The following is a 23,041-nucleotide window of genomic DNA, read 5'->3' as shown; positions in this document are numbered from 1 at the left end:
GCAACTACAGGTCAGTCATTTAACTTCGATGGTGGGGAAACTTACTATAATTCAGGACAGAATTAATAGTCACATGGATAAATGTGTGTTAATTAAGGAAAGCCAGCATGAATTTCTTAAGGGAAAATCATGTTTAACTAACTTGCTGGAGTTTTTTAAAGGGGTCACAGAGGGGGTTGTTGAAGGCAATGCTATTGATGTGGTGTGCACAGACTTCCAAAAGGCATTTGATATAGTGCCGCACAATAGACTTGTGAGCAAAATTATGGCCTGAATCTTCCGTTCGGCGTGCTTCCCAACGTCATTGCGCGTCATTCTGATCTTCAGTGCGACGGGTGCGCATCGGAGTCGGCTGCGCACCTGCCGAATTGTCAAAGGCCTATTAAGGCCATTAATCAACTAATTGAGGTACTTGTCAGGGTTGCCTGTCCAACCTTAAGGCTGGCGGGCAGGCGAAGAGCCCAGGTGGCCTTCGCATTTTTCATGGAACCTCATCCCCCATGAAGGGTCTATTAATTTAATAAAATGTTTCATGTAAATTCATAAACATGTCCCAGCTCATGTGACAATATCTGAATAATTATTATTTTTTTATTTTTCACATTTTTATGACTTTTCTTAATCTCCCTGAGGCAGCTCTGTGCTCCGACTCTCCCTGCTCCCCCTGCCCGCACAGGTAGTGCTGAGCACTTCCGGGTGCGCATCATGCTGGATGGGCCCTAATTGGCCCGCCCATATAAAATGGCAGCGCATAGCTGATCGCGGGTGGCTGCGCGCCTGCTCCCACCCCCACCCCTGTCCAGCCTGCCTGACAGGGAGAAAATTCTCCCCTATAGCTCATGGAATAAAAAGGACAGTAGCAACATGGATACAAAATTGGCTGAGTGACAGAGAACAGAGAGTTGTGGTTGAAGGATATTTTTCCGGCTGAAGGAAGGTTTGTAGTGGAGTTCCCCAGAGGTCAGTGTTGGGGCCTTTACTTTTCATGATATATATTAATGAGCTGTACCTGTGTGTACAGGGCACAATATCAAAATTTGCAGATGATACAAAACTTGGAGGCATTGTAAACGATGAGGAGGATAGTGTAGAACTTCAAAAAGACTTAGACAAGTTGGTGAAATGGGTGAATAGATGGCAGATGAAGTTCAGTGCAGTGAAATGCGAAGTGATTCAGCTTGGTAGGAAGACCATGGAGAGACAATATAAAATAAAAGGTACAACACTAAAGCGGGTGCAGGAACAGAGGGACTTGGGTGTATATGTGTATGTCATTGAAAGTGTCAGGACAGGTTGAGATTGCGATTCATAAAGTATGCAACATCCTAGGCTTTATTAATAGGAGCACAGAGTATAAGAACAAAAAGGTTATGTTGAACTGTATGTGACACTAGCAGGAATTTACAGCAAGCCTACAATGAGGCCAGTGCTGCTCCAAGGAACTTTAAGTCGATTATGCCACTCAATAAATCATGCCGCCTGCTGATGTGAGCAGCCAATGAACAGTATGGGGAGCATTGGCTGCATGCAGAAACCATTTAAAAGAGCAAAATCACCAATTTAATGTGCTGCCTGCAATGCAATGAACAAGCGAGACTTAATCACGATGCCTACACCTAGGTTTGGGGTATAGCTAATTGAACCCCCAGTTTCTTGGCATTTGGAATTTAAATAGAATAGATCCTCTTGCTGATAATTTGTTAGCGTTAAAACTTCTCATGGGGCTAACACCTCACCGTATGGGCGGAATCATCCCAGATTTGCATGAAGTGCAATGGCGGGTGGGGAAAAGGACGTTGTACCTGCTAGCCGCAATGGTGGGTTTTTGCACCCTATCGTCCCAATCCTGCCTCATTAATCATGCATTCATGGGAAACATGCTGGGTCAATGGCGGGGCATCCTCTGATTCACCTGCCCTGCCGTCACCTCAATCCATAAACCGAGTGCCATATTTAAAGGCCACCCCAGCTGCTGCGAACTGATGGCTGCCAAAGTTCCTGTAGTGCAAACGTGAGAGGGAAATAGGGCACCTTGATGTCCCTCTAGTTGCTCCCTCCCCTCAAGGAGTCAGGCCAAGGCCCTCGGGCACCTGATGGGAGGAGGAGCAGCAGCAGCTGGTCGCCCACTCAGGAATCTCAGAGGCTGTCCACTCCCTCTGAGTCCCTTTTGCCTGTGATCCCCTCAGCCTCATCCTCTGTCACCGCAGAGGGAGCAGCTGGTCCATTGGAGAACAGCCAAAGCAAGCCAGGGTCCCCCAAGGCTTCAGATCTCCAGAGGATCCAGGCCAAAGGCATCAGAGGCAACAAGGCGAACCATTGCACAGATGTCTCCACCCCTGCTGTGGATGTCAGGGCAGCACCTAGAAGAAGTGGTAGGCCTAGAAAAGTTAAGAATTTCTGATCACAAGTGGTTGCATGGGTGAACACATTTTGTTACTTTATCATGGGAAAATACATTCACTTCCACTGAATAATGTGCAATGGTGTCTTTCAGCTTCATTTACAGGCTTTGCAAATCCTCCGCCAGCTTCCCCGCCCCCACTAACAGTTCAGCTGCACGCAGCCGGCTCAAGAGTGATTCTGGGGGGAGAAGCGTGTGTGTGGCAGGGCCTTTCGGAGCCTCAGGCAAGCACTTCCCCACGCACACGCATCCTTCCTCCATCACACTCATCCCACTGTCCTGAGCAGTTTCAATGCTGCCTGCTGGGGTTCCCTTTCAGTTTTCCATCTGAGCTGCATCTCCGCCCACCCACTGATCACACTCCCATGCTGCACCTGTGCCCGTCCCACACGAGGCTCCGCTCACTTTCGATTTTTCAAGATGGTTGTAGTGAAGTATGTCTTCAGCTCTTCCGTCCTTTCCCCTCCCCCAGTCACCCATGTCCTTCCCCCCATCATTGTTGATCCCCCTGGCATCACCTTCCACCTCCCCACTGTCACCTACCAGCCAGAACCCTTTTCTTTCCAAGTTGTCCAGGTGAACATCCACGTTCCCTACCTTCCCGAGAATCTCACCCCCATCCACATTGACCTCCCTTATCTTCTCCTTCCCACCCCCAAGTCCATGCCTGCCTCCAAGTCTCCACCAACCACTCTCGCCATCTCTTCTATTACTACTGTTGCACCCTCCCAACCTACCAGCTCACTCTACCCTCTCTCATTCTTTTTAAAAATTCATTTACGGTATGCGGGCAGCGCTGGCTAGGCCAGAATTTATTGCCCATCCCTAATTGCCCTTAAGAAGGTGGTGGTAACCTGCCTTACTGAACTGCTGCAGTCCCTGTGGTGTAGGTGGAGGGAGTTCCAGGATTCTGATCCACCCTCATTTGGCCCACCCTCATTTCGCTTCCCAGAAGGCAGTCATCAACTCCACAGCACATTCACCTGGACATCCCCCCCTTACACCTTTCTCCTCCTCTTACTCCTTCTTCCCCTCCTTACTCCTTCATCCCCACCTTACTCCTTGCTCCCCACCTTACTCCTTCCTCCCCACCTTACTCCTTCCTCCCCCCCCCCACCAACTTACGTTTTCCTCCCCCCTCTAATCCTTCCTCTCCCCTTACCCCTTCTCCTCCCCCCCACCGGACTCCTCCCTCCCCCCTTACTCCTTTCTCCCCCAGACTCCTTTCCCCCTCCGTATTCCTTCCTCTCCCCCAAACCCCTCCCCTCCGAACTCCTTCCCTTAAACCTTCCTCCCCACTTGCATCTGCCTCCTCAGTTGCTGCATTCTCCCCCGTTATACCCTCCTCCCCACATATTCCCTCCCCCCTCAACCACACCGCCCCCCAACATCATCATTCCCCCTATCCCAACCTCGCCATCCCCTGACACCGTTGTTACCCCTTCCCAACCTTATGCTCCCCTGGTACACCTTCCTCTCACGGTCAAGCCTAGACTTTCCTCTCCACCCTGTTGACGATCATCTGTAGCAGACCATGGCCAAGGCACTGATGTCCCAAAGCAGACCCTCAATAGTGACCTTCCATCTTCTGTGAACTGCTTTGCAGTGGAGCCATGTCCATCAGAATCCACCCAGCATGCCATACACGGATTCCTCCAGGGTCTGGTTGCTGTAGGGCTCCAGCATCTTCTGCTCCTTGGGTGTCCACAATGTAGGCAAGGCCTTGACAGTAAGTCCTGACTTCTACACATCACACTTGTCAAGGCATGTTCTGCACCAGTGTGTTTTCCCGCCGACGTGGGCAGTAAACTTGACATGGTGAGGGGGACGATTCCGACAAGCATGCATGATATGCAGATGTATTAAAAGGACCTCCCCGACATGCGGCGGTGGGAAAGGTGGCCCAGCATTGACAGGCAGAACGGATGATCGCAAACTGGTTTCACGATGTCGTGAAACTGATTTTTGGCCTTCCTGCCATATTGTCCGCTCACGCCTGCCATGACACCCAACGCCAACAGGGACGGAAAATTCCACCCTATATTTTTATAAGATATATATCATCCTGGCTAATCTATAAAATTATTTTTCTTAAAACTGGACAAAGGCTTTAAATTGACTGAAGCCATGATTGGCTATGACTTACACAAAAGGAATTTTTGGCCTTCAGAACAGCAGCGACCTCGTTATCTCTAAAGAAACTCTAATGCCCCTGTAACTGCAGAGGCCCTTTACATTTCTAAGGCCAGGCCCCTGGCCAACGGAGATAATCCGTTCGCGTGGACAAAAGGACCTCAAAACCTCTGTCAAACTTATCAATGGCTGAAACATCAAGAATCCAGACCAGGAATATGCATCCTTTGTCCAAACCAAGGTGGAGAAGTGGGAGTCATGTCACATGACACCCTCCCCAAGCAGTGAGAACCTGTAATATTGCCTTGTGGAGCTGAAGAAAGGCAGGCAGCCATTTTCCATCTAGCAGGCAGCAGCAGAAAAGGGCTTTGTCCAGGTTTTTGAATACCTGGCTCCCCACCTACACTCTTTTCTCCTGGAACTTCTGAACTTCTGTATCAGCGCCTACAAGACTAATTCATCACTATATGCCTATCCCATCAGGGAAGTCATCTTTACTGGAAAAGTAGATTATCCAGCATCTGTCTTCAACCTGCTGCCTCCGTGAAAGAATCTACCATTGGACTTTGATTCTGGATTCCGGGCTCAGGTGAAACAATAATTCTTATCTTCTCTGTGGTCTGTGCCCTGTACCTCTTTTATTTTATGAATGTACCGGGGATCACGTGGTGACATCCCCTCCAGTGTTTTGAGTGTGTATAAAATAAATTAACTCTTTTAGGTCACCCTATCTCGAGTTTACTGTGGGCTTATTATTAGAGAATTGGATCACATCAAAACTGAGGGGTTGGGAAAATACATATAAAGGGGGAAATCAAAAACACTTTTCTGTTCATGGATGGGTGTTGAGAGGAGAAATCAGGGCTGTTTAAATTAAATCCCCCTCCTGCCCATAACACAATTAAGCATTTGTGAAAATGCATGTGCAGGCTGGCAAAGTGTGGATGTTCCTCATTCATAATGCCTTGGACAGTGAGAGGAGGAGAGATTTGTTCATGACAGCTGCTTCTAGCGGTGTCATGGCTAACGTTGTGCGGGGTACTGCCTGCCCTCAGGGACTTGATGTGAGTCTGTGGCACAATCACAGTCAGATTTCTTCCCCTGAGGCTTTGTTCAAGATCTTTGTTCAAAGATCTCAAAGACAGGTAGATAGTTGAAAAATAAATGGAAGCAATGATTGTTAGTTTTTAAAAATACCTTTTGAGCTTGATTAAAACAAGTTAAACTATATTTAAGCATCATTAGCAACATGGGTATGGGATTGGCTAAGTGACAGGAAACAGAGAGTAGTGGTTAATGGATGTTTTTCTGGCTAGAGGAAGGTTCGTAGTGGAGTTCCCTGGGGGTCAGTGTTGTGACCGTTGCTTTTCCTGATATACATTAATGTTCTTGACCTTGGTGTACAAGGCACAATTTCAAAGTTTGTGGATGATACAAAACTTGGAAGCATTGTGAACTGTGAGAAGGACAGTGCAGAACTTCAAAAAGACATAGACAAGTTGGTAGAAGGGGTGGACAGGTGGTGGATGAAATTCAACATGGAGAAATGTAAAGTGATTCATTTTGGTAGGAAGAACATGGAGACACAATATATAAAATAAAGGGCACAATTCTAAATTCATAATTCTAGGAGCAGAGGGACCGGGGTATATATGTTCATAAGCTATTGAATGTGGCAGGACAGGTTGAAAGCACGGTTAATTAGGTATACAGTATCCTACGCTTTATTAATGGGAGCATTGACGACAAGAGCAAGGAGGTTATGTTGAACATTGTATAAGATGCTAGTTCAGTCTCTGCTGGAGTATTATGTCCAGTTCTGGGTGCCGCACTTTAGGAAGGATGTAGAGGCATCGGAGAGAGTACAAAAAAGATTCATAGAAGTGGCTCCAGGGCTGAGGAACTTCAGTTATGAAGATAGGTTGGAGAAGTTGGGACTGTTTTCCTTGGAGAAAAAAAGGCTAAGGAGAGATCTGACAGAAATATTCAAAATCATGAGGCGCCTGGACAGAGTAGATAGGGAGAAATTTTTCCCACTCATGAAAAGATTGAGAAATAAAGGCCACAATTTTAAAGTAATTGGTGAGAGAAGCAAAAGCGACATGTGGAAAAACTTTTTCATGCAGCGAATGGTTAAGGCCTGGCAGTGTGCTGGATTGTTCATTTGGAGACCTGATGCAGACACTATCGCGTGAATAGCCCCCTTCTGAGATGTAACAATTTGGTGATTCTATGTGTTTCTATGCATGATATATAGAGGCTATGAATATCTTTGCAATTAGTGGTAGCAAATGATTAGTTTAATATTGGTATTAAAATAAGCTGAAAAGTTTCACAACTCATCAATCTCTTTTTGTGAGCTGCTGCCGGGTTTGGTACAAACTGTCATTTCTAGAAAGTAAATGCAGTTGAAATTTCTCTGCCAGTGCCTTTTCAATTATTCAGTGGGTAGGTTGATTATTTTTAAATTTACAATATCCTTTTCACGAGTGAATATTCTTGTAAATTCAACAAAAATGTAAACTCAACAAATTATATCATTTCTGACAAGTATGCTGAAAAAGTCCAGAGAAAACTATGGTTGATTAAGCTTCAGCATAGTACTTGAAAAATGGTACAGCAACTTCAGAATCACATGTTTCTGATGCTTCCTAGCTGCATGTCATGTAATGTTGAAATATGTGAGAACCCAGAGGCTGTGATGCTGTGGGGTACACTGGGGGTCACGTCCATTGGCACCCTCAAGCGCTGATCCAACCCCAGTTTACAGGGACAGTGATCCTTTGCTTAGGGCTGGCAGATGGGCCTGGGCAGGGTTTCCAGGCCCCTCAAAGGTCAGCAATGGAAGCGGATGGGGCCAGAAAATACCAGCGCTGGCCAGCGTGCCAGTTTCCTCACATCATTCCCAGCGCTGGCCATTTTAGGGGAGACGGGTTTGGGGCCTGGCAAGTCCCCCCACCCCCAATTGGGCAGCCAATTAGGTTCATTAAGAGCCTTGGTCAGGGCACTGCCAGGAGGCCAGCTGGGATTTTCCAGTCAGCCTGCAGCTTCCTGACGCAACAGGATGCAGTTCAACTAGAGTCAGCAAAAATCTGGCATAACTGGGCCCTGCCTTTTCTGACAATAGATTAGCAGAACCGTAAAGTAACTTCAGGCCCTTCCTCTCACCTCTAGCACATGGCCCTGTGTGCAGTGGTGTGAGAAGTAACCAAATGTGTACAGTTATATAATTACCCTTAGATGCATGAGACAGATGATACTTGCATTGAGCAGAATTGGTGTCAATGATGCATCTCTGTTCATAAATCTTTAGGCAGCACAAAGATAAACTACTGAATAATCCCTGTAACAATACATTGCAATTCTCATCAACTTTCGAGAATGTACTTTGTTGATATATTGTCTACATTTGTTGTCTTGATTTTCCCATTTTCTCAATCCCTTTATCCTCACTTCTCCCTCCCTGGAAAAAAAATTAAAAGCAGATTACCCCGTGATGGCGTGAGCATCTAACACGATAGCTTCTTTTACACAGGGATGTAATAATTTAGAATGCACTACCTGAGAGGTAAAAGAGCTGGCACTGGAATGTTGGCTGATTGGTCCCTGTCTGTGCTGCATGCTGTATGTATGATTTGTTCTTGGAAATTGAGGGTATGGATGTATGGTTTCAATGTATATTACTAGTGTCTGTGAAGTATTTTTCAAAACACTGTTATTCAAAAAAATAAATTAGACCTCATATTCGTGTTGATGCTGAAGTTTGACCTATTTATAAATAAGCTTGTGAGATGTGGGTTTTGTTACTGAACCAAAATGACGTTGTAATTATAGATTATCAAACTTGTTTGCACTGTTGCATTGGGGTTGATTTTTGTGGACTGATGTAATTGAGCCACAGCTGACTCATAGATTTTGATGCAGTTCATAACCAATCAAAAATATAAAAGCACACAACTTACCTGTGTCAGCTTGTTTGAATAATTATCCATAGCTGCAAGTGTTACATGGTGGGTTTGAAAAATATTAATTTAGGCACAGTGTAAGAGCCGAGCACTAAAAGGGAAAGCAGTGAAGGGGAACAAAAATTATCGCAGTCCTTTAAAAATTCAAAAGGTATTTCAACTGAATGCAAGCCTTTAGCAAGGCTGCTACATTCTTGATGCTATATAAATGTGGTTGTTTTTGATTTTTCTTTTTAAAATTAATTTACGGGATGTGGGCGTAGCTGGCTAGACCAGCATTTATTGCCTATCTCTAATTGCCCTTGAGAAAGTAAGGGTGAATTGCCTTCTTGAACTGCTGCAGTTCCTGTGGTGTAGGTACACCCACAGTGCTGTTAGGGAGGGAGTTCCCAAGGCTTTGACCCAGTGTCATGAAGAGATTGCTGTCTATAATGTCATTGGAAATTATTTTTAAGATAGTGGTTAGTGGTGTCTGTGTCTATGTGTGTGTCTGTGTGTGCCTTAATTGGATTAAAGCCAGCTAGTCTGGGTGCTTTGATGTATATTAGTTTTGAGATGTTAATTAGATAAATGTAAGGAGGATAGAAGGTAAAGTGTAAATTTGCATTTGTTGAATAAAGCATTCAAGAGTAGGGGTAAAATCTTATATCGAGCTATAAGGCACCAAGCAATGTGTTTATTTTTTTTCAGCTTACTGATAAAATTGGTGGAATGAAAGGATATTATTGTTAGGAGATGTAACGTTAAAAGCCTAGGATACCATGGAAAGTTTACATTCAAAGGGGAAGCGAGGTATAAACAGAAAGGAGTTTGTGTGTGAGTTAGGCATTTAAGATCTAACCAGCCTGTAGGCCCACAACTGTGTCTGCAAAGCAACCAAATTGCAAGGAACCTCATTTTGAATTCGTAAGATCAAATGTGCTTTGCCTGGTGTCTGTTTAAAGTCTATGGGTTATTGTTGCCTTGGTGGAGATTTACCTGGGAGTGATTAATTTGGAGATTTGTTTAAAAGTTATTATGGTAGTAATTTGTAGACATGTGTATGTGTTTAATTTGTTGTTAAATTAATAAATGTTTAATTTAGTTTTATATAAAAAACCTCTTGAGGCCTCATGATTTTATTCCTGAATTCAGAGCTGCATCTCAAACATACCAATTGAAAATATAGGTTATGACAGTTGTTCAAGTTTCCCTCTGGGATTTAAACAACTCAGCCTTTACCAACTGCTGTGTCATAACACCCAGCGACAGTAAAGGAATGGCAATATATTTCCAAGTCAGGATGGCGAGTGGCTTGGAGGGGAACTTCCAGGTGGTGGTGTTCCCATGTATCTGCTGCCCTTGTTCTTCGTGATGGTAGTGGTTGTGCGTTTGGAAGGTGCTGCCTAAGGAGCCTTGGTGAATTTCTGCAGTGCATCTTGTAGATGGTACACACTGTTGCCATTGTTTGTTGGTGCTGGAGGGTGCGAAGGGAGTGAATGTTTGTGGGCTGCTTTGTCCTGGATGATGTCAAGCTTCCTGAGTGTTGTTGAAACTGCATTCATTCAGCCAAGCGGAGAGTATTCCATCACACTCCTGACTTGTGCCTTGTAAATGGTGGACAGGCTTTGGGGAGTCAGGAGGTGAGTTACTTGTCGTAGGATTCCTAGCCTCTGACCTGCTCTTGTAGCCACAGTATTTATATGGCTAGTCCAGTTCAGTTTCTGGCCAATGTTAACCCCAGGATGTTGATAGTGGGGGATTCAGCGATGATAATGCCGTTGAATGTCAAGGTGCAATGGTTAGATTCTCTCTTGATGGAGATGGTTATTGCCTGGCACTTGTGTGGCACGAATGTTACTTGCCACTTTTCAGCCCTAGCCTGGAAAATGTCCAGGTCTTGCTGCATTTGAACATGGACTCAGTTTCTGAGGAGTTACGAATGGTGCTCAACATTGTGCAATCATCAGCAAACATCCCCACTTCTGACCTTATATGGAAGGAAGGTCATTGATGAAGCAGCTGAAGATGGTTGGGCCTAGGACACTACCCTGAGGAACTCCTGCAGTGATGTCCTAGAACTGAGATGACTGATCTCCAACCACGACAACCATCTCCCTTTGTGCTAGGTATGACTCCAACCAGTGGATAGTTTTCCCCCTGATTCCTATTGACTCCAGTTTTGCTGGGGTCCTTGATGCCACACTTGGTCAAATGCTGCCTTGATGTCAAGGAAGACACTCTCACCTCACCTCTGGAGTTTAGCTGTTTTGTCCACGTTTGAAACAAGGCTGTAATGAGGTTAGAAGCTGAGTGACCCTGATGAACCCAAACCAAGTGTCAATGAGCAGGTTATTGCTAAGCAAGTGCCACTTGATAGCACTGTTGATGACCCCTTCCATCACTTTACTGATGATGGAGAGTAGACTGATGGGGCAGTAATTGGCCAGATGGATTTGTCCTACTTTCTGTGTACAGGACATAACTGGGCAATTTTCCACGTTCCCAGGTAGATACCTGTGTTGTAGCTGTACTGGAACAGCTTGTCTAGGGGCGCGGCAGGTTCTGGAGCACAAGTCTTCTTCCCGGAATATTGTCAGGGCCCATAGCCTTTGCCGTGTCCAGTGCTGTGAGCTGTTTCTTGATATCACGTGGAGTGAAACGAACTGGCTACAGACTGACATCTATGGCGCTGGGGACCTCTGGAGGAGGCAGAGATGGGTCATCCACTTGAAACATCTAGCTGAAGATTGTTGCGAATGCTTCAGCCTTATCTCTTGCACTGATGTGTTGGACTCCTCCATCATTGAGGACGGGGACATTTGTGGAGCCTCCTCCTCCAATGAGTTGTTTAATTGTCCACCACCATTCACAACTGGATGTGGCAGGACTGCAGAGCTTGGATCTGATCCTTTGGTTTTGGAATCGCTTAGCTCTGCCTACCACATGCTGCTTATGCTGTTTGGAATGCAAGTAGTCCTGTGTTGTAGCTTCACCAGGTTGACACCTCATTTTTAGGTATGCCTGGTGCTGCTCCTGACATGTCCTCCTGCACTCTTCATTGCACCAGAGTTCATCCCCCGCCTTAGCAGTAATGGTAGAGTGAGGGATATACCGGGTCACAGATTGTGGTTGAGTACAATTCTGCTGCTGCTGATGGTCCACAGCACCTCATGGTTTCCCAGACTTGAGTTGCTAGATCTGTTGAAAATCTATCTCATTTAGCCACACAACACGATGGAAGGTATCCGTAATGTGAAGATGGGACTTTGTCTCCTCAAGGACTGCGCATTCCGATACTCTCTTGGGCAGATACATCTGCTGCAGGCAGTGTGGTGAGGATGAGGTCAGGTGTGCTTTTCCCTCTTGTTGGTTTCCTCACCATCTGCCACAGACCCAGTCTAGGACTCGGCCAGCTCAGTCAGTGACAGGACATACCCTGGGCTGGTGATGGTGGCATCTGGGACATGATCTGTAAGGTATGATTCTGTGAGTATGACTATGTCATGCTTTTGAAGGCAGGGAGTCTTGTAAGATGCACCATGCGATTTGGGCATCGCCTTTCCACCCACTTCCGACCTGTCTCCCATTTACAGGGGGTGGTGGAGGTGTTGGGCAGCCTGCCTGCTCTTGGGCCTGTTGAGGCTGGCAGCTTTAACTTGCCAGGCTGGTGTCGGGCAGGGCGAGCCTCCTTTGGGGGTCTTCCAATTCTCTTCCAATTACAGCTCTTTCAATTTTGGCCAGTAAGCAGAACTTTGCAGGGTCGACAGGGTTTGCCATTGTCAGTGTCGATTCCGGGTGGTCCGCATGGTTTCATTCCTTTTTATTGGCTTTGTAGCAGCTTGACACAACTGAGTGACTTACTAGGCCATTTCAGAGGCCATTTCACCTACATTACTGCAGATCTGGAATCACTAGGTGACTCACCAGCCAGACCAGGTTTCATGGCCATCATTAGACTTTTTAATTCCACAGTTTTTTATTATTGAATTCAAATTCTGCCATCTGCCATGGTGGGATTACCAGTCCAATGACAATACCACTACGCCACTGCCTCCCCGGTGCATTATAATAAAATTTTGGATCAGAGGATGGGTAGAATTTTGCCTTTTGGACTGACGACCCATCAACAGCTGGAAAAGCAGCTTGTCGGCATGCAGGGGCGGCCAATGGGACTTTCCCCCCAGTTATACAGGCGGCAGCCAATTAAGTGCCAGTCACAGCCTGCCTCCTAGAGCTGCCAGCCCAATCAGAGGGCCAGCAGTTCCAATGCCACTAGGTAATGGTGGTCAATGCTGTGATAGGCTAGAAACCTGCTGCATTCCGCAAGTAGACTGAAGAGAATTAAAAAAAAACATAGGGCAGGACTTTTTGGATGGTGGAGTTTCCTGTGCTGTTGCCTGAAGAGTTGTCAGGGAACGCATTCCCACCAATACCACCTACCCCACAGCCATTTATTGTTTGCAGGGCATCAATTAGCTAAGAGCGAGAATTCCTGCTCCATCTGGGGAGGAAGTCCCACCTTACAAAGCCGCCAGCCAATCCACTTGGCCGGCAGCTCTGTCATCCCAGCAGCACCAGTAGCCACTGCTGAGACCACAGGCAGTCCCCAAAAAATAGAAGCTAATGGAGGCTGGACTTTGGTTAAGTCTGGGGCATCAACAGGGCCTGGCTGGCTGGCAGGCCCTACCGAGAGGAGTGGGAAAGTTGAGGGGCTGAGTTTGAGAGGATGGGGTTGGGGGGGGTGCTAGGATTAAATGGGAGTATGATCTTGGGAGGAGGGGTGCCTTCGGTAGGCACAGCCGACCCCCAAAGGAGGCTCCCCTTGCCCAACACCAGCCTGTGCAGTTAAAGCTGCCAGCCTCGATAGGCCCAAGGGCAGGCAGGCTGCCCAGCAGCTCCACCACCCCCTGTAAAATGGGAGACAGGTTGAAAGTGGGTGGAAAGGCGATGTCCAAGTCGCACACTGCATCTTAGAAGACTCCCTGCCTTCAAACTTGCCAGTGGGGGAATGTAAAATTCCACCCATAAATTTGCAAGTAATCGAGGGGTAATTTCTCACAAAAAAAAATCACTGGATCAATGGGGGCTGCCCCCAGCCCCCTCTTTGCTTATAGAAAAAATCCCCCTCAAGCTGCCACTGAAGTGGGTAGCCTGTCCAATCCTGTTCACACTGGAAACAAATCTGACATGGCTCCCCATGATTTTACTACCCCCCTCCCCTGCCTCCCTTCCCGCTTCCTCAATGGCAGTAAAATTCTGCACTGTCTTCTGTATGTATTTTCCAATGTTTATGTGTGAAGAATATTGCATGCTGTAAAGGCCCATATGTAATGAGTCCTCATTGATAAACAGTGATATCCTTTCATACACTCCTTCATTTGCCTTGGAGAGATGTTCACAATTAGCATTTGAAATCCAGTGCTTTAGATACACAGCGCAGAAGGAGGCTATTTAGCCCATTGTGCCTGTGAAAGAGCTCTTTCAAAGAGATGTCCAATTGGTCCTGTTCTCCCATCCTTTTCCCATAGCCTGCACATTTTCCCTTCAAGTCTTTATCCAGCTCGCTCTTGAAGGTTAGATTGAATGTGGTTCCAACACTCTTTCGGGTTGTACGTTCCCCTCCATTGATTTTTATTTTATTCGTTCATGAGATGTGGGCGTTGCTGGCTAGGCCAGCATTTATTACCCATCTCTAATTGCCTTTGTTCAGAGTGTATTTAAGAGTCAACCACATTACTATGGGTCTGGAGTCACATGTAGGCCAGACCAGATAAGGACGGCAGATTTCCTTCCCTAAAGGGCATTAGATTGTCAAGCAATCTGCTTTGAAATGGAGAGGACACCATCTGTTCTGTTAATTTCAGGCTCTTGCAATTGCAATTATGTTTTGATAACTGTGGCCATTATGAATGCTTGGCTGTGTTCCAGAAACTAAGAAAGTATTCAGTTCTGTTGACACAGCTTTTCAGGGAAATGACTGACAGTTTTACAAGGCTGTAATAACAATCTCTGCCTTTGATGTGGTTTCAGAGTATATAGTTATTTGTTTAAACAACTTAATGGTCATTTAAAGGATTAATTTTTTTTCAATGGAAAACAGTTCTTTTGCAGTATCAATACGAAACTCTCAGTCAAGAGTCTGTATTGCAGGTTAATTTTTTTACACCTGCATTCAAATTAATTCCCATTGCTATTGCATAACTACTGAGGACTGTGCATAGTGGATACTGGGTGAGTGGCAATGGAGGATACATGTGGAGCATGGATGATCTGAGGGTGCATGGAGGTGGCATTGGGTGATCTGAGAGAGCATGGATGTGGCAGGGGAGATCTGAGGAAGCATGGATGTGGCATGCTGGGTGGTTGGGGAGGGTGTAAGGGTGAGGTTCAGGAGCCTTTAAACGATGTTGAGAGTTGGGCTGTTGTGTCTGAGAACCAAGGTGTGCCTTCTAACTAGCCCGCCTCTGCACCCATGCTCCGCATTCTATCATGGCTCACAAAGTGCACAAACTGTGAATCTGAATCCTGCGTGAGAAAACAGAACTCCCAGACAAAGTTACACATGGGTTGGGCGTGCATTTCGAAAGCTGCTTAAGTGCGCAAGTGAGGTTTTCCCAAACCTACAGGAAAATCTAGGCCAAGGTCTTGTTTTTTCTAAAGAAAATGTGCACTTCTTGTTCTAAAAGCCACTCATCAGTCAGATTAATTGGAATCCGAGTTCTAACTCTGATCTCGATTTTAAGAAATCTGGACTTTGAACCTAAGATTTGGATTTCAGAAGTTAAAACTGACCCTAACTAGGCCAATTCAGTTAAGTCCAGATTCAAAAACTACTTCAGAACTCAATCTCCATAAACCACTGGCATATCTGTCCAAAAACTGAATTGCCACATCAGTAAATCAATCACATTTTATCAGCTTTTCATTTGATATTGAGTCGAAAATGAACCTGCTTCAGACTGCCTTGACTGCGCGACATCAAACTCAGTTGTCATTGTCAATAATTGAATTCCTCATTGCAACAGTAGAAACTGAATCCATCACTTGCTCTCAGTGAACTCCGCAGGTTGAAAATGATGCACTTAAATCATGTTTCCTTTTCGTAAACAACATAATTGCTGAGGTTTGTCAAAATGTATGTAATTTTTTTCTCAACTGACTATGGATTGCTGTAAAATTATGCCAGTAGAGATTGTCTTGGAATCTATTCACTCATAAACAAGATTTAAATTATTTTGGTAAATTTCCATCAGTGATTTTTAAACTATTGTATGTAGTGTGGGTTTCTTTCAAAAATGGTGATGCTGGGAGCTGATGGTTAATTGAAATTTAATCACCTCCCCTCGTCCTCCAGTACCCAGATACCGAATAATGCACATGCAGATTAATCATGTGAACTGTAAGATTTTTTGATCAACCAATTATGTGAGGACAATACCTCCCTTCTTCCTCCTTTCATCTAATGGCTGAAGAAAGTGACACTTTTAGATGTCTTCCTGACCTTTAGCCTGTTTTGACTTCCTTTAGGAGCATTTCTTAGTCATGTGACATACTGTAGTTATTAGGCCATGAAGTGGAATACATGTGACACCTATAGTTGTTAACTATATAGTTGCTTGACAATGCTGAAGTTTAGCTGAAGTATCAACTAAATGTCCAACAATCGCATTGAGCAAAGCTTTGAATAAATTGTGCTCCACTATTTTTCCAATTTATTGCTGAACGATGCTCGCAGACAAAAAACTGAGACACTATTTGAATATTCCTAGTTTTTCCAGGTATTCATTATTACATCAAATCAAATCAAATAGAAAGTTTGTTAGCCTTGAATACAGTGCAGACTTCAAAAATTGTTTATTTTTAAATAGAAAGTTCAGTTGCCACGGTAAACTCAAGGTCATAAATGTCATTGATAGGGCGAGATGAGGAACAGTAGGAGGAGGCTTGTGTGGAGCACAGAAACACCGGCATGGACCTATTGAGTTGAATGGCTTGTATCTGTGCTGCAAAGGCTCTATATTATATAATCAGAATTGATTCTTCTGAGGCGGACTATAGCATCTTCCAGGAGTTTGTTGTCTGTCACAGATCAAACTTTGTTCTCAAGTTTTGTTGTGGCTTCTTCTTAATCTCCATACAATGTACAGTAACATAATTCAGGGCACGAACAACCCAGGTCCTAATGGATTTACCTTCCAATTGGATTATAACTCATAAAATTTATTCTAGTTGACATTTGTTTTGCCATTACGTAGGGGCCCTTTACAATTGTCAGCATTCTTATAAGTGTATCAAAAGCTTTTTTCTCCATACCTGCTGTCTCCTTCACGGAAGGGAGCCTACTCAAATTGCATCCAGTTAAGGTTAAAATCAGGTGCTTTGCGATGTTTGCTCCTGCCTATTTAATTTACCTTTGCTTAGGGAATCCAATAGCCCCAAAGCAGGAACAGGAATATCTGTGCCAGAACTTGCAGAATACATTTTTGGGGCAGGAAAGAATCTGTAAGTTGGCACAGTAGCTGCTTGTAAATTCCTGGCACCTGTCCTTTTATAGAGGCCAGAGTAACAAAGTCAGAAAAAGCAGTAGGAAATGATTAGCTTTTGTTAACAAAACTTTTGGAACTCTAATGTATAATGGATGCACATTAGATTTAAAACTTTTATAAAGCTCGAGTAAACAACATCAAAAATATTTTATATCAAAATTAAATTGTAATCAGGTTAAGGATGGTCAACAGAGGCCCAAATTTCAGGTAACTGTGGTTGTGCTAAGTAGCACGGTTGAAAGCTTGTCAGCATTCTGGTTTCTTATGTGTGAAAATATTCTGTTTATCGCAAGATCTGAAAGGTCAGTACATGTGCCTGATGGGGGAGTATTCCCTTTTCACTAATTCTGCCAAAAAGCATAAATTCCCAGAAGGAAATAACAGCAAAAACTGGGAAATAAGAATACTGGTCTAAACTGGTCTTGTATAAATTGAAATGGAACACCAGTAAAACCTGGGAAATAAGACACTGGTCCGAACTGTTTTTCCCTTCTGGGATTTAAATATAAATAACTTCTTTGTGCTTCTCTACAAGTAATGAGCACTAATCTTCCTACTAAACGGTAGAAAACATGAAGGTGAAGGATAAAGCTGTTGGCTCAAAGGCCCAGATTTTCGCCACAACAGAGTCTGCCGGAAGATCCTGTAAATGGCTGAAAATTCAAAATACCAGCCCCAAATTTGGCATGTTCCATTTTCGCGAGGGCAGCTGTGGGGCTAGTCGGGCTGAAGTTTGCACATGCACGGTTTACGGAGGCAGCTGGCCAATTAATTCACCAGCTGCTTCCAATGAAGTGGGATTTTGTTAAACTGGAGTGTGAAATCTGAAGAGTGCAGATTAGAACAGGTAAAAGGATGTCTAAACTTGGTGAATTGATTTGGATAACCAAGGTACCCCTTTGGAGAGTTAAGGTATCCCATTGGCTTTGGTCCTAGATATCTTTGGGAGAGGTAAGGCACCCTTTGGGATTGTTAAAAATGAACATGATTGTGCACTGTTTACGCACAAACTCATTTGGACTGACAAGCTGTCAAGGAACTGTCCAGTTGTCAAGAAGCTGTTAAAACTGTTAGGGAGCTGTTGAAATGGCCGAAGATGTCAAGGTGCTGTCAAAGGATATCAGGTAAGTTGGCATTGAGGGGGTAAGAGCCAAGGTTGGTGGATGGGTCATGGATTGGCATGAGTCGGCATTAAGGTGGCATAGGTGTTATAAAGGTCATGGGGATGTAGGGGACATAGGGGGTATGAGAGGCCATGGGAGTTGGGTGGGGGGCATGAAGTGGCATAGGTTGGCATGTATGGTTGTTTTTTGTTTTATTCTTTTTAAAATTTATTTCAACACAGCGCCGGATCACAGAGGCAGGCCTTCCGCCCAGCCTGTCTCTGCACCCATCAGTCTCCGCACTCGTTCTGACTTCCAGTGGAGCCCGCCACCTCTCTCTCTCTCTCTCTCTCTCTCTCTCTCTCTCTCTCTCCCCCTACCCCACTCCCCTCCAGAATGAAAATCTGACCTGTGGGAAGCCATTTTTAATGGTCAGGTTTTCAGAGCCAGGAATTCTCCAGGAAAACCTGCACCAAAGCTTATTGTGACTACATATCACGTTCTTAAACCTTCATTTTATGGAGAACTCAAGTTGGATATCACATGACACCAAGGGACAGGCTTAAACAAGTGGCCTTTCCAGCTGAACAAAGACAATCTACTGAATGAAGAAGAAAGAAGTTCATGGAGAAACCTCAAGGTAGGAGAGAGAGAGAGAGAGCAAAAATTCAAAACAGAGGTGAATTGAATTAAGGAAAGTATCTAGAAAATGATCTAGGAAAGAGGAATGTTTAGAACAAAAATGACTTGGAGGGTACATCTTAATTATAATATGTTACATGCTATCAAACTAATACTTTTATACTTCCATTGATTTATTTAATATAATAGGCATCCAAAGTTTTTAGGTCTGAAACTCAAGAAACAGCAAGAATCTGCCCCAGTATAATGTGAAATTTTGTATAACAATAATAACCTTATTTTGTCTGGAACAGCATTATCAAGAAACAGTTCCTGTGCTTTCACTAAAAGCTTTGAGTTGAGGCTTTGGCATGTAGCAGTATTGGTGCTGTCCAATGACTCGCATATGCCTGTGTTTTGAATTTGGAATGTGCCAATAATGTCTTTGCAGTATAGTGTCTTTGGAGCAATGGGTGAGAATGCATTCTTGTGCCATAACACAATAGACCTAACATCATAAACTGTGAACATCTGCTAAAAATCTGAGTATATTACAGCCTGAAATATTTTGGTTGATTTTAGCTCCTCCAACTGAGCAGAAGTTGTGGTAAAATCAATGTACCCACTTTATTCACACTCTGATCTGATTAACTGCAATTTTAAACTGCACTTCGGAAGGGGATCCATCCAAAACCAATGGGACCCCTCTTTAAATATGCAGATTAGGTTCTGACATCATTATGGCCAGTTACTGTTTCTGCCTGAGCCTGAGTGGAGGAGAGTGGTGACTCCCTCACCAGACCAGGGCCAGAAGATAACAAATTAAATGTTCATTTTCATTTTAATAAGTTTGTTTGTGGAGCAAGAGGAATAGGAGTGTCCATCTGGGTTCCACATGGAAACCTAGGGTTCCTCATGCCCAGGCTTCCAGCTTATGGCCCCAAGCCATCCGATGTACTTCTCCTTTGCTGAGGACCTTTTCCACAGGTAACTAACTAGTGGCAGCCTCCGAGTCACTCAATTTTACTGGGGGCAGCCACATTCTGTTGAACACCCTGCGATTCTGGTCAGAAAACTACATGCTAATAAGGTCTAGAAATTAAAACAGCTGAGGCTCCCTGCTCCCACTCTTGGATGGGCTGGACACTCACAAGGCCCTTTTCTATCAGTGAGAAGCTGACTCCATGCTGTCAGCTGTTTCTCTCCCCATTGAATGCACAAATTTCATTTTTGGTGGGAGTTGCACACTTCACCACTTGAGATTCTTCTATCAGCTGCTACCAGATTTTGGCATCCATTACTTTGTGTCAGATCGAGTAAACTTTGTCACTGAAGCCTAGATCTCCGTTTTCAAATCTCGTGGTTTCATGTCAGGTGACAAAAAATTAACAGTATTATACAATTACATGAGGCAGAAGTGATGGTTTTTCCAGCATAGTTGCTGAATTACTGTATCAAAAGGTTGACAGTCATTTGTGTGTACAGGTAGTGCAGTTGTAGCTGGCACAACTATATAAGTATGTCAGTGTGTTTTCTTAGCATTAATTTAGTCAACATTGTATTTCATACAAGCAGTGTTCTTGCACTAGAAGGGTGGGAAAACAGTGTGAATGGAGCCCTGAAATGACAAGACTCTGCTCACTGGTGCGGAACCCTACTCACTGTGGCTGTAAATTGGAGAAGTGGGCAGAGAGATGACTACACCCGATTCATAGCAGTTCTGAATTTTCAGCTGTTAAAATGAATAACCACGCCAATCAAGAGCACCATCAGCCAAGTTTGCTGTCCAACTTGCACAGTTTTCTAATCTGTACTCTTTGAGAGAGACACCTCAATTTTAGGCTTTTACATTGGTACTAAACATCCAATATTTAGAAATACTGTAAATGTAACTCCTATCCCACTCTTCTACCACAAGAACATTACAGGACAGATTTTACTCAACCAAAGGCCCTGGGCAGAATTGCCCGTGCCCGCTGGCGTTGGGCGTGTTCGATGGCATGAGCAGACAATATGGCGAGAAGACCAAAAATCGGTTTCACGACATCGTGAAACCAGTTTGTGATCGTCCGCTCTGCCTGCCGATGGTGGGCCATGTTTCCCACCATTGGACGTCAGGAACCCCATTGTAATACATCTGCTCACCGGGTCACCTGTTGAACTTCAAGGATGAGGCGTGTTGGGGGTGGGGTGGGGGCAAGGGCTGCCCTGCAGTTAAAAGTAGCGCACAAGCTCCAGAGCTTTTCACCCCTCAGGCACAGGCTGCAAAGTAATGACTATTTTAGTGGACTGCAGAGCAGTTCGATGACTGGGCAAGTTGTACAATCTCCTTGTGAAAGCTGACCATGGAGCACTCACTGGTGGAGGCGCTCACGGCCCCTTGCAATGTCAGCATCCCAGTTTTGACCAGCCTTCCCCATGGTTCAAGTTAACAGTGCAATCTTGCAATGGGGGTTAGGAGAATTCTGCACCTGAGCTGAGAGCACAGCATACAGTCCAAAGGGCAAAGCTGACGTCAATCGGTTGGGTGAAGTGGGGCGGAGGTGGATGAGGTTTTGGACAGCCATGCAGCACCCTAATCCCTGGCCATCCAAGCACTCTCTAGGGTGCACTAAGGGGCCTTGAGACTTAACCAAGGCAGGTTCTGAGTACTCCCAAGCTAACCTACGCATCATTCTCTTTCACTCTGCAGGAGGAGTACATCAGGATCATGGAGCCTGGTGAACTAGCTGTATGCCTGATGACTTACAGAGAGTGGAGACGACTGAGAAGAGAGCAACTGAAGCATCTGGCTGCGCAAAGAGAGGAGCAGCACCCTCAGGAAGAAGGAGCAGCTGGGGCTCCCACACATGCTGCTGAAGAGCCACAGCGAGCTGTCGCTGGTCGGCGCCTAGCTAGACCCAGAGTCTATTGGCGCTGCCTTTCATTCCTGCAGATAACCAGGAACCAGTGTCGCCGAAGACTGCACATGTCTAGGGAACTGGTCGGTCACATCTGCCAGCTACTGCAGGACTTGGCACCACCGGAATATGGAAGGCATCCATTGCCAGTGGCTGTGAAATTGACCGCGGCGCTCAATTTATATGCCAGTGGCTCCTTTCAGGGCTCCACACGTGACCTCTGTGGGATATCACAAGCCGCCACCCACAAATACATCCATGATGTCACGGATGCCACCTTTGCGAGAGTACGCAACTTTGTGCATTTTGTCTGGGACCTGGAGAGCCAGAATAAAATTGGAGCTACTCAGATCTCAGGGTGCGATCGACTGCACTCATATGGTGCTCAGATCTCCGTCACAACACATAGTCAACTATGTCAACCACAAGGAATTCCACAACCACCACAAATGCATCCTGCAGGTCTGCACACGGTTTCCAAGGAGTGTGCATGACTCCTACATTCTCACGACTCCTACATTCTCAGTCAGTCACCGATCCCTGATGTATTCCAGGGTCCGCAGAGGCTGCAGGGATGGCCCCTCGGGGACAAGGGCTACGTGCAGAGGCCATGGCTGTTGACACCCGTGCGGTGGCCTCAGACTGCAGCAGAGAGAAGGTGTAACAAGGCTCAAGCTGCAACTCACAACTTGGTGGAGCAGACTATCGGAATGCTGAAAATGAGGTTCTGGTGCTTGGACCGACCTGGTGGAGCCCTGCAATACAGCCCCCAGAGGGTGTCACGCATCGTCATCTGATGCACCCTTTACAACCTGGTGCTGCAACGGGGAGAGGAGCTGGTTGAGGAGGCGATAGAAGAGCTGGAGGTCTCCTCTTATGAGGAGGACACTGACAGGGATGAGGGTGAGGAGGTCCTTGAATGCGATGATGACAAGGATGAGGCCATCACACTAGCCAGATGAGGCAGGCGTGCTTGGGAAGCCCTCATAGCTGCTAGATTTGTGGAGGATGATGACGACACGCAGTGAGGAGAGACCATAGATCCTCACATTGTATCTATGAACATTTAACTCCAGTCTGGCTTATGGTAATGCACATACCCTTGTTGATAATGCTCCTGTCGTGGAGATGTATTGGAGGCCCTAATAGCTGCTAGATTCCAGGAGAATGATGACGACATGCAGTGAGGACACTCCATAGATCTTCACATAATCTCTGAGAATGTCTGACTCCTGTCTGGCCGAGGGCAGCTCCCTCGGTCTCTGTGATCAGCAACTGTGATATGACCGAGTCCAGAGGCTCATCATCTGACTTGGACTCAGCAAATATCTGGCCTCCAGCTGTCCTCTGAGTGCCAGGGACCTGGGAAGTCCCTGCCACTACTTGCTGT

General features: G+C 45.3%; 1 protein-coding gene across 3 annotated transcripts in view; it reads left to right on the top strand.

Moving 5' to 3' along the window:
• nr3c2 (nuclear receptor subfamily 3, group C, member 2) overlaps positions 1-23,041 on the top strand; it is a 400,233-nt gene that overhangs the window by 70,495 nt on the left and 306,697 nt on the right. Inside the window, exon 1 of one of the 3 annotated variants that reach the window (XM_078541249.1) lies at positions 17,093-17,234. The exons of the other annotated variants lie outside the window; for them this stretch is intronic. Within the exon in view, the coding sequence (XP_078397375.1) occupies positions 17,209-17,234 (26 nt within the window). The 5' untranslated portion in view covers positions 17,093-17,208. Of the gene's footprint in view, positions 1-17,092; positions 17,235-23,041 lie in introns of those variants that run through there. 3 annotated transcript variants of the gene reach the window in all.

The sequence above is a fragment of the Cetorhinus maximus genome, chromosome 1 (assembly GCF_964194155.1).
Source record: "Cetorhinus maximus chromosome 1, sCetMax3.hap1.1, whole genome shotgun sequence".
Lineage (NCBI taxonomy): Eukaryota > Metazoa > Chordata > Chondrichthyes > Lamniformes > Cetorhinidae > Cetorhinus > Cetorhinus maximus.
The sequence above is the reverse complement of the archived record's forward strand: the minus strand, read 5'-3'. Positions and strand labels throughout refer to the sequence as shown.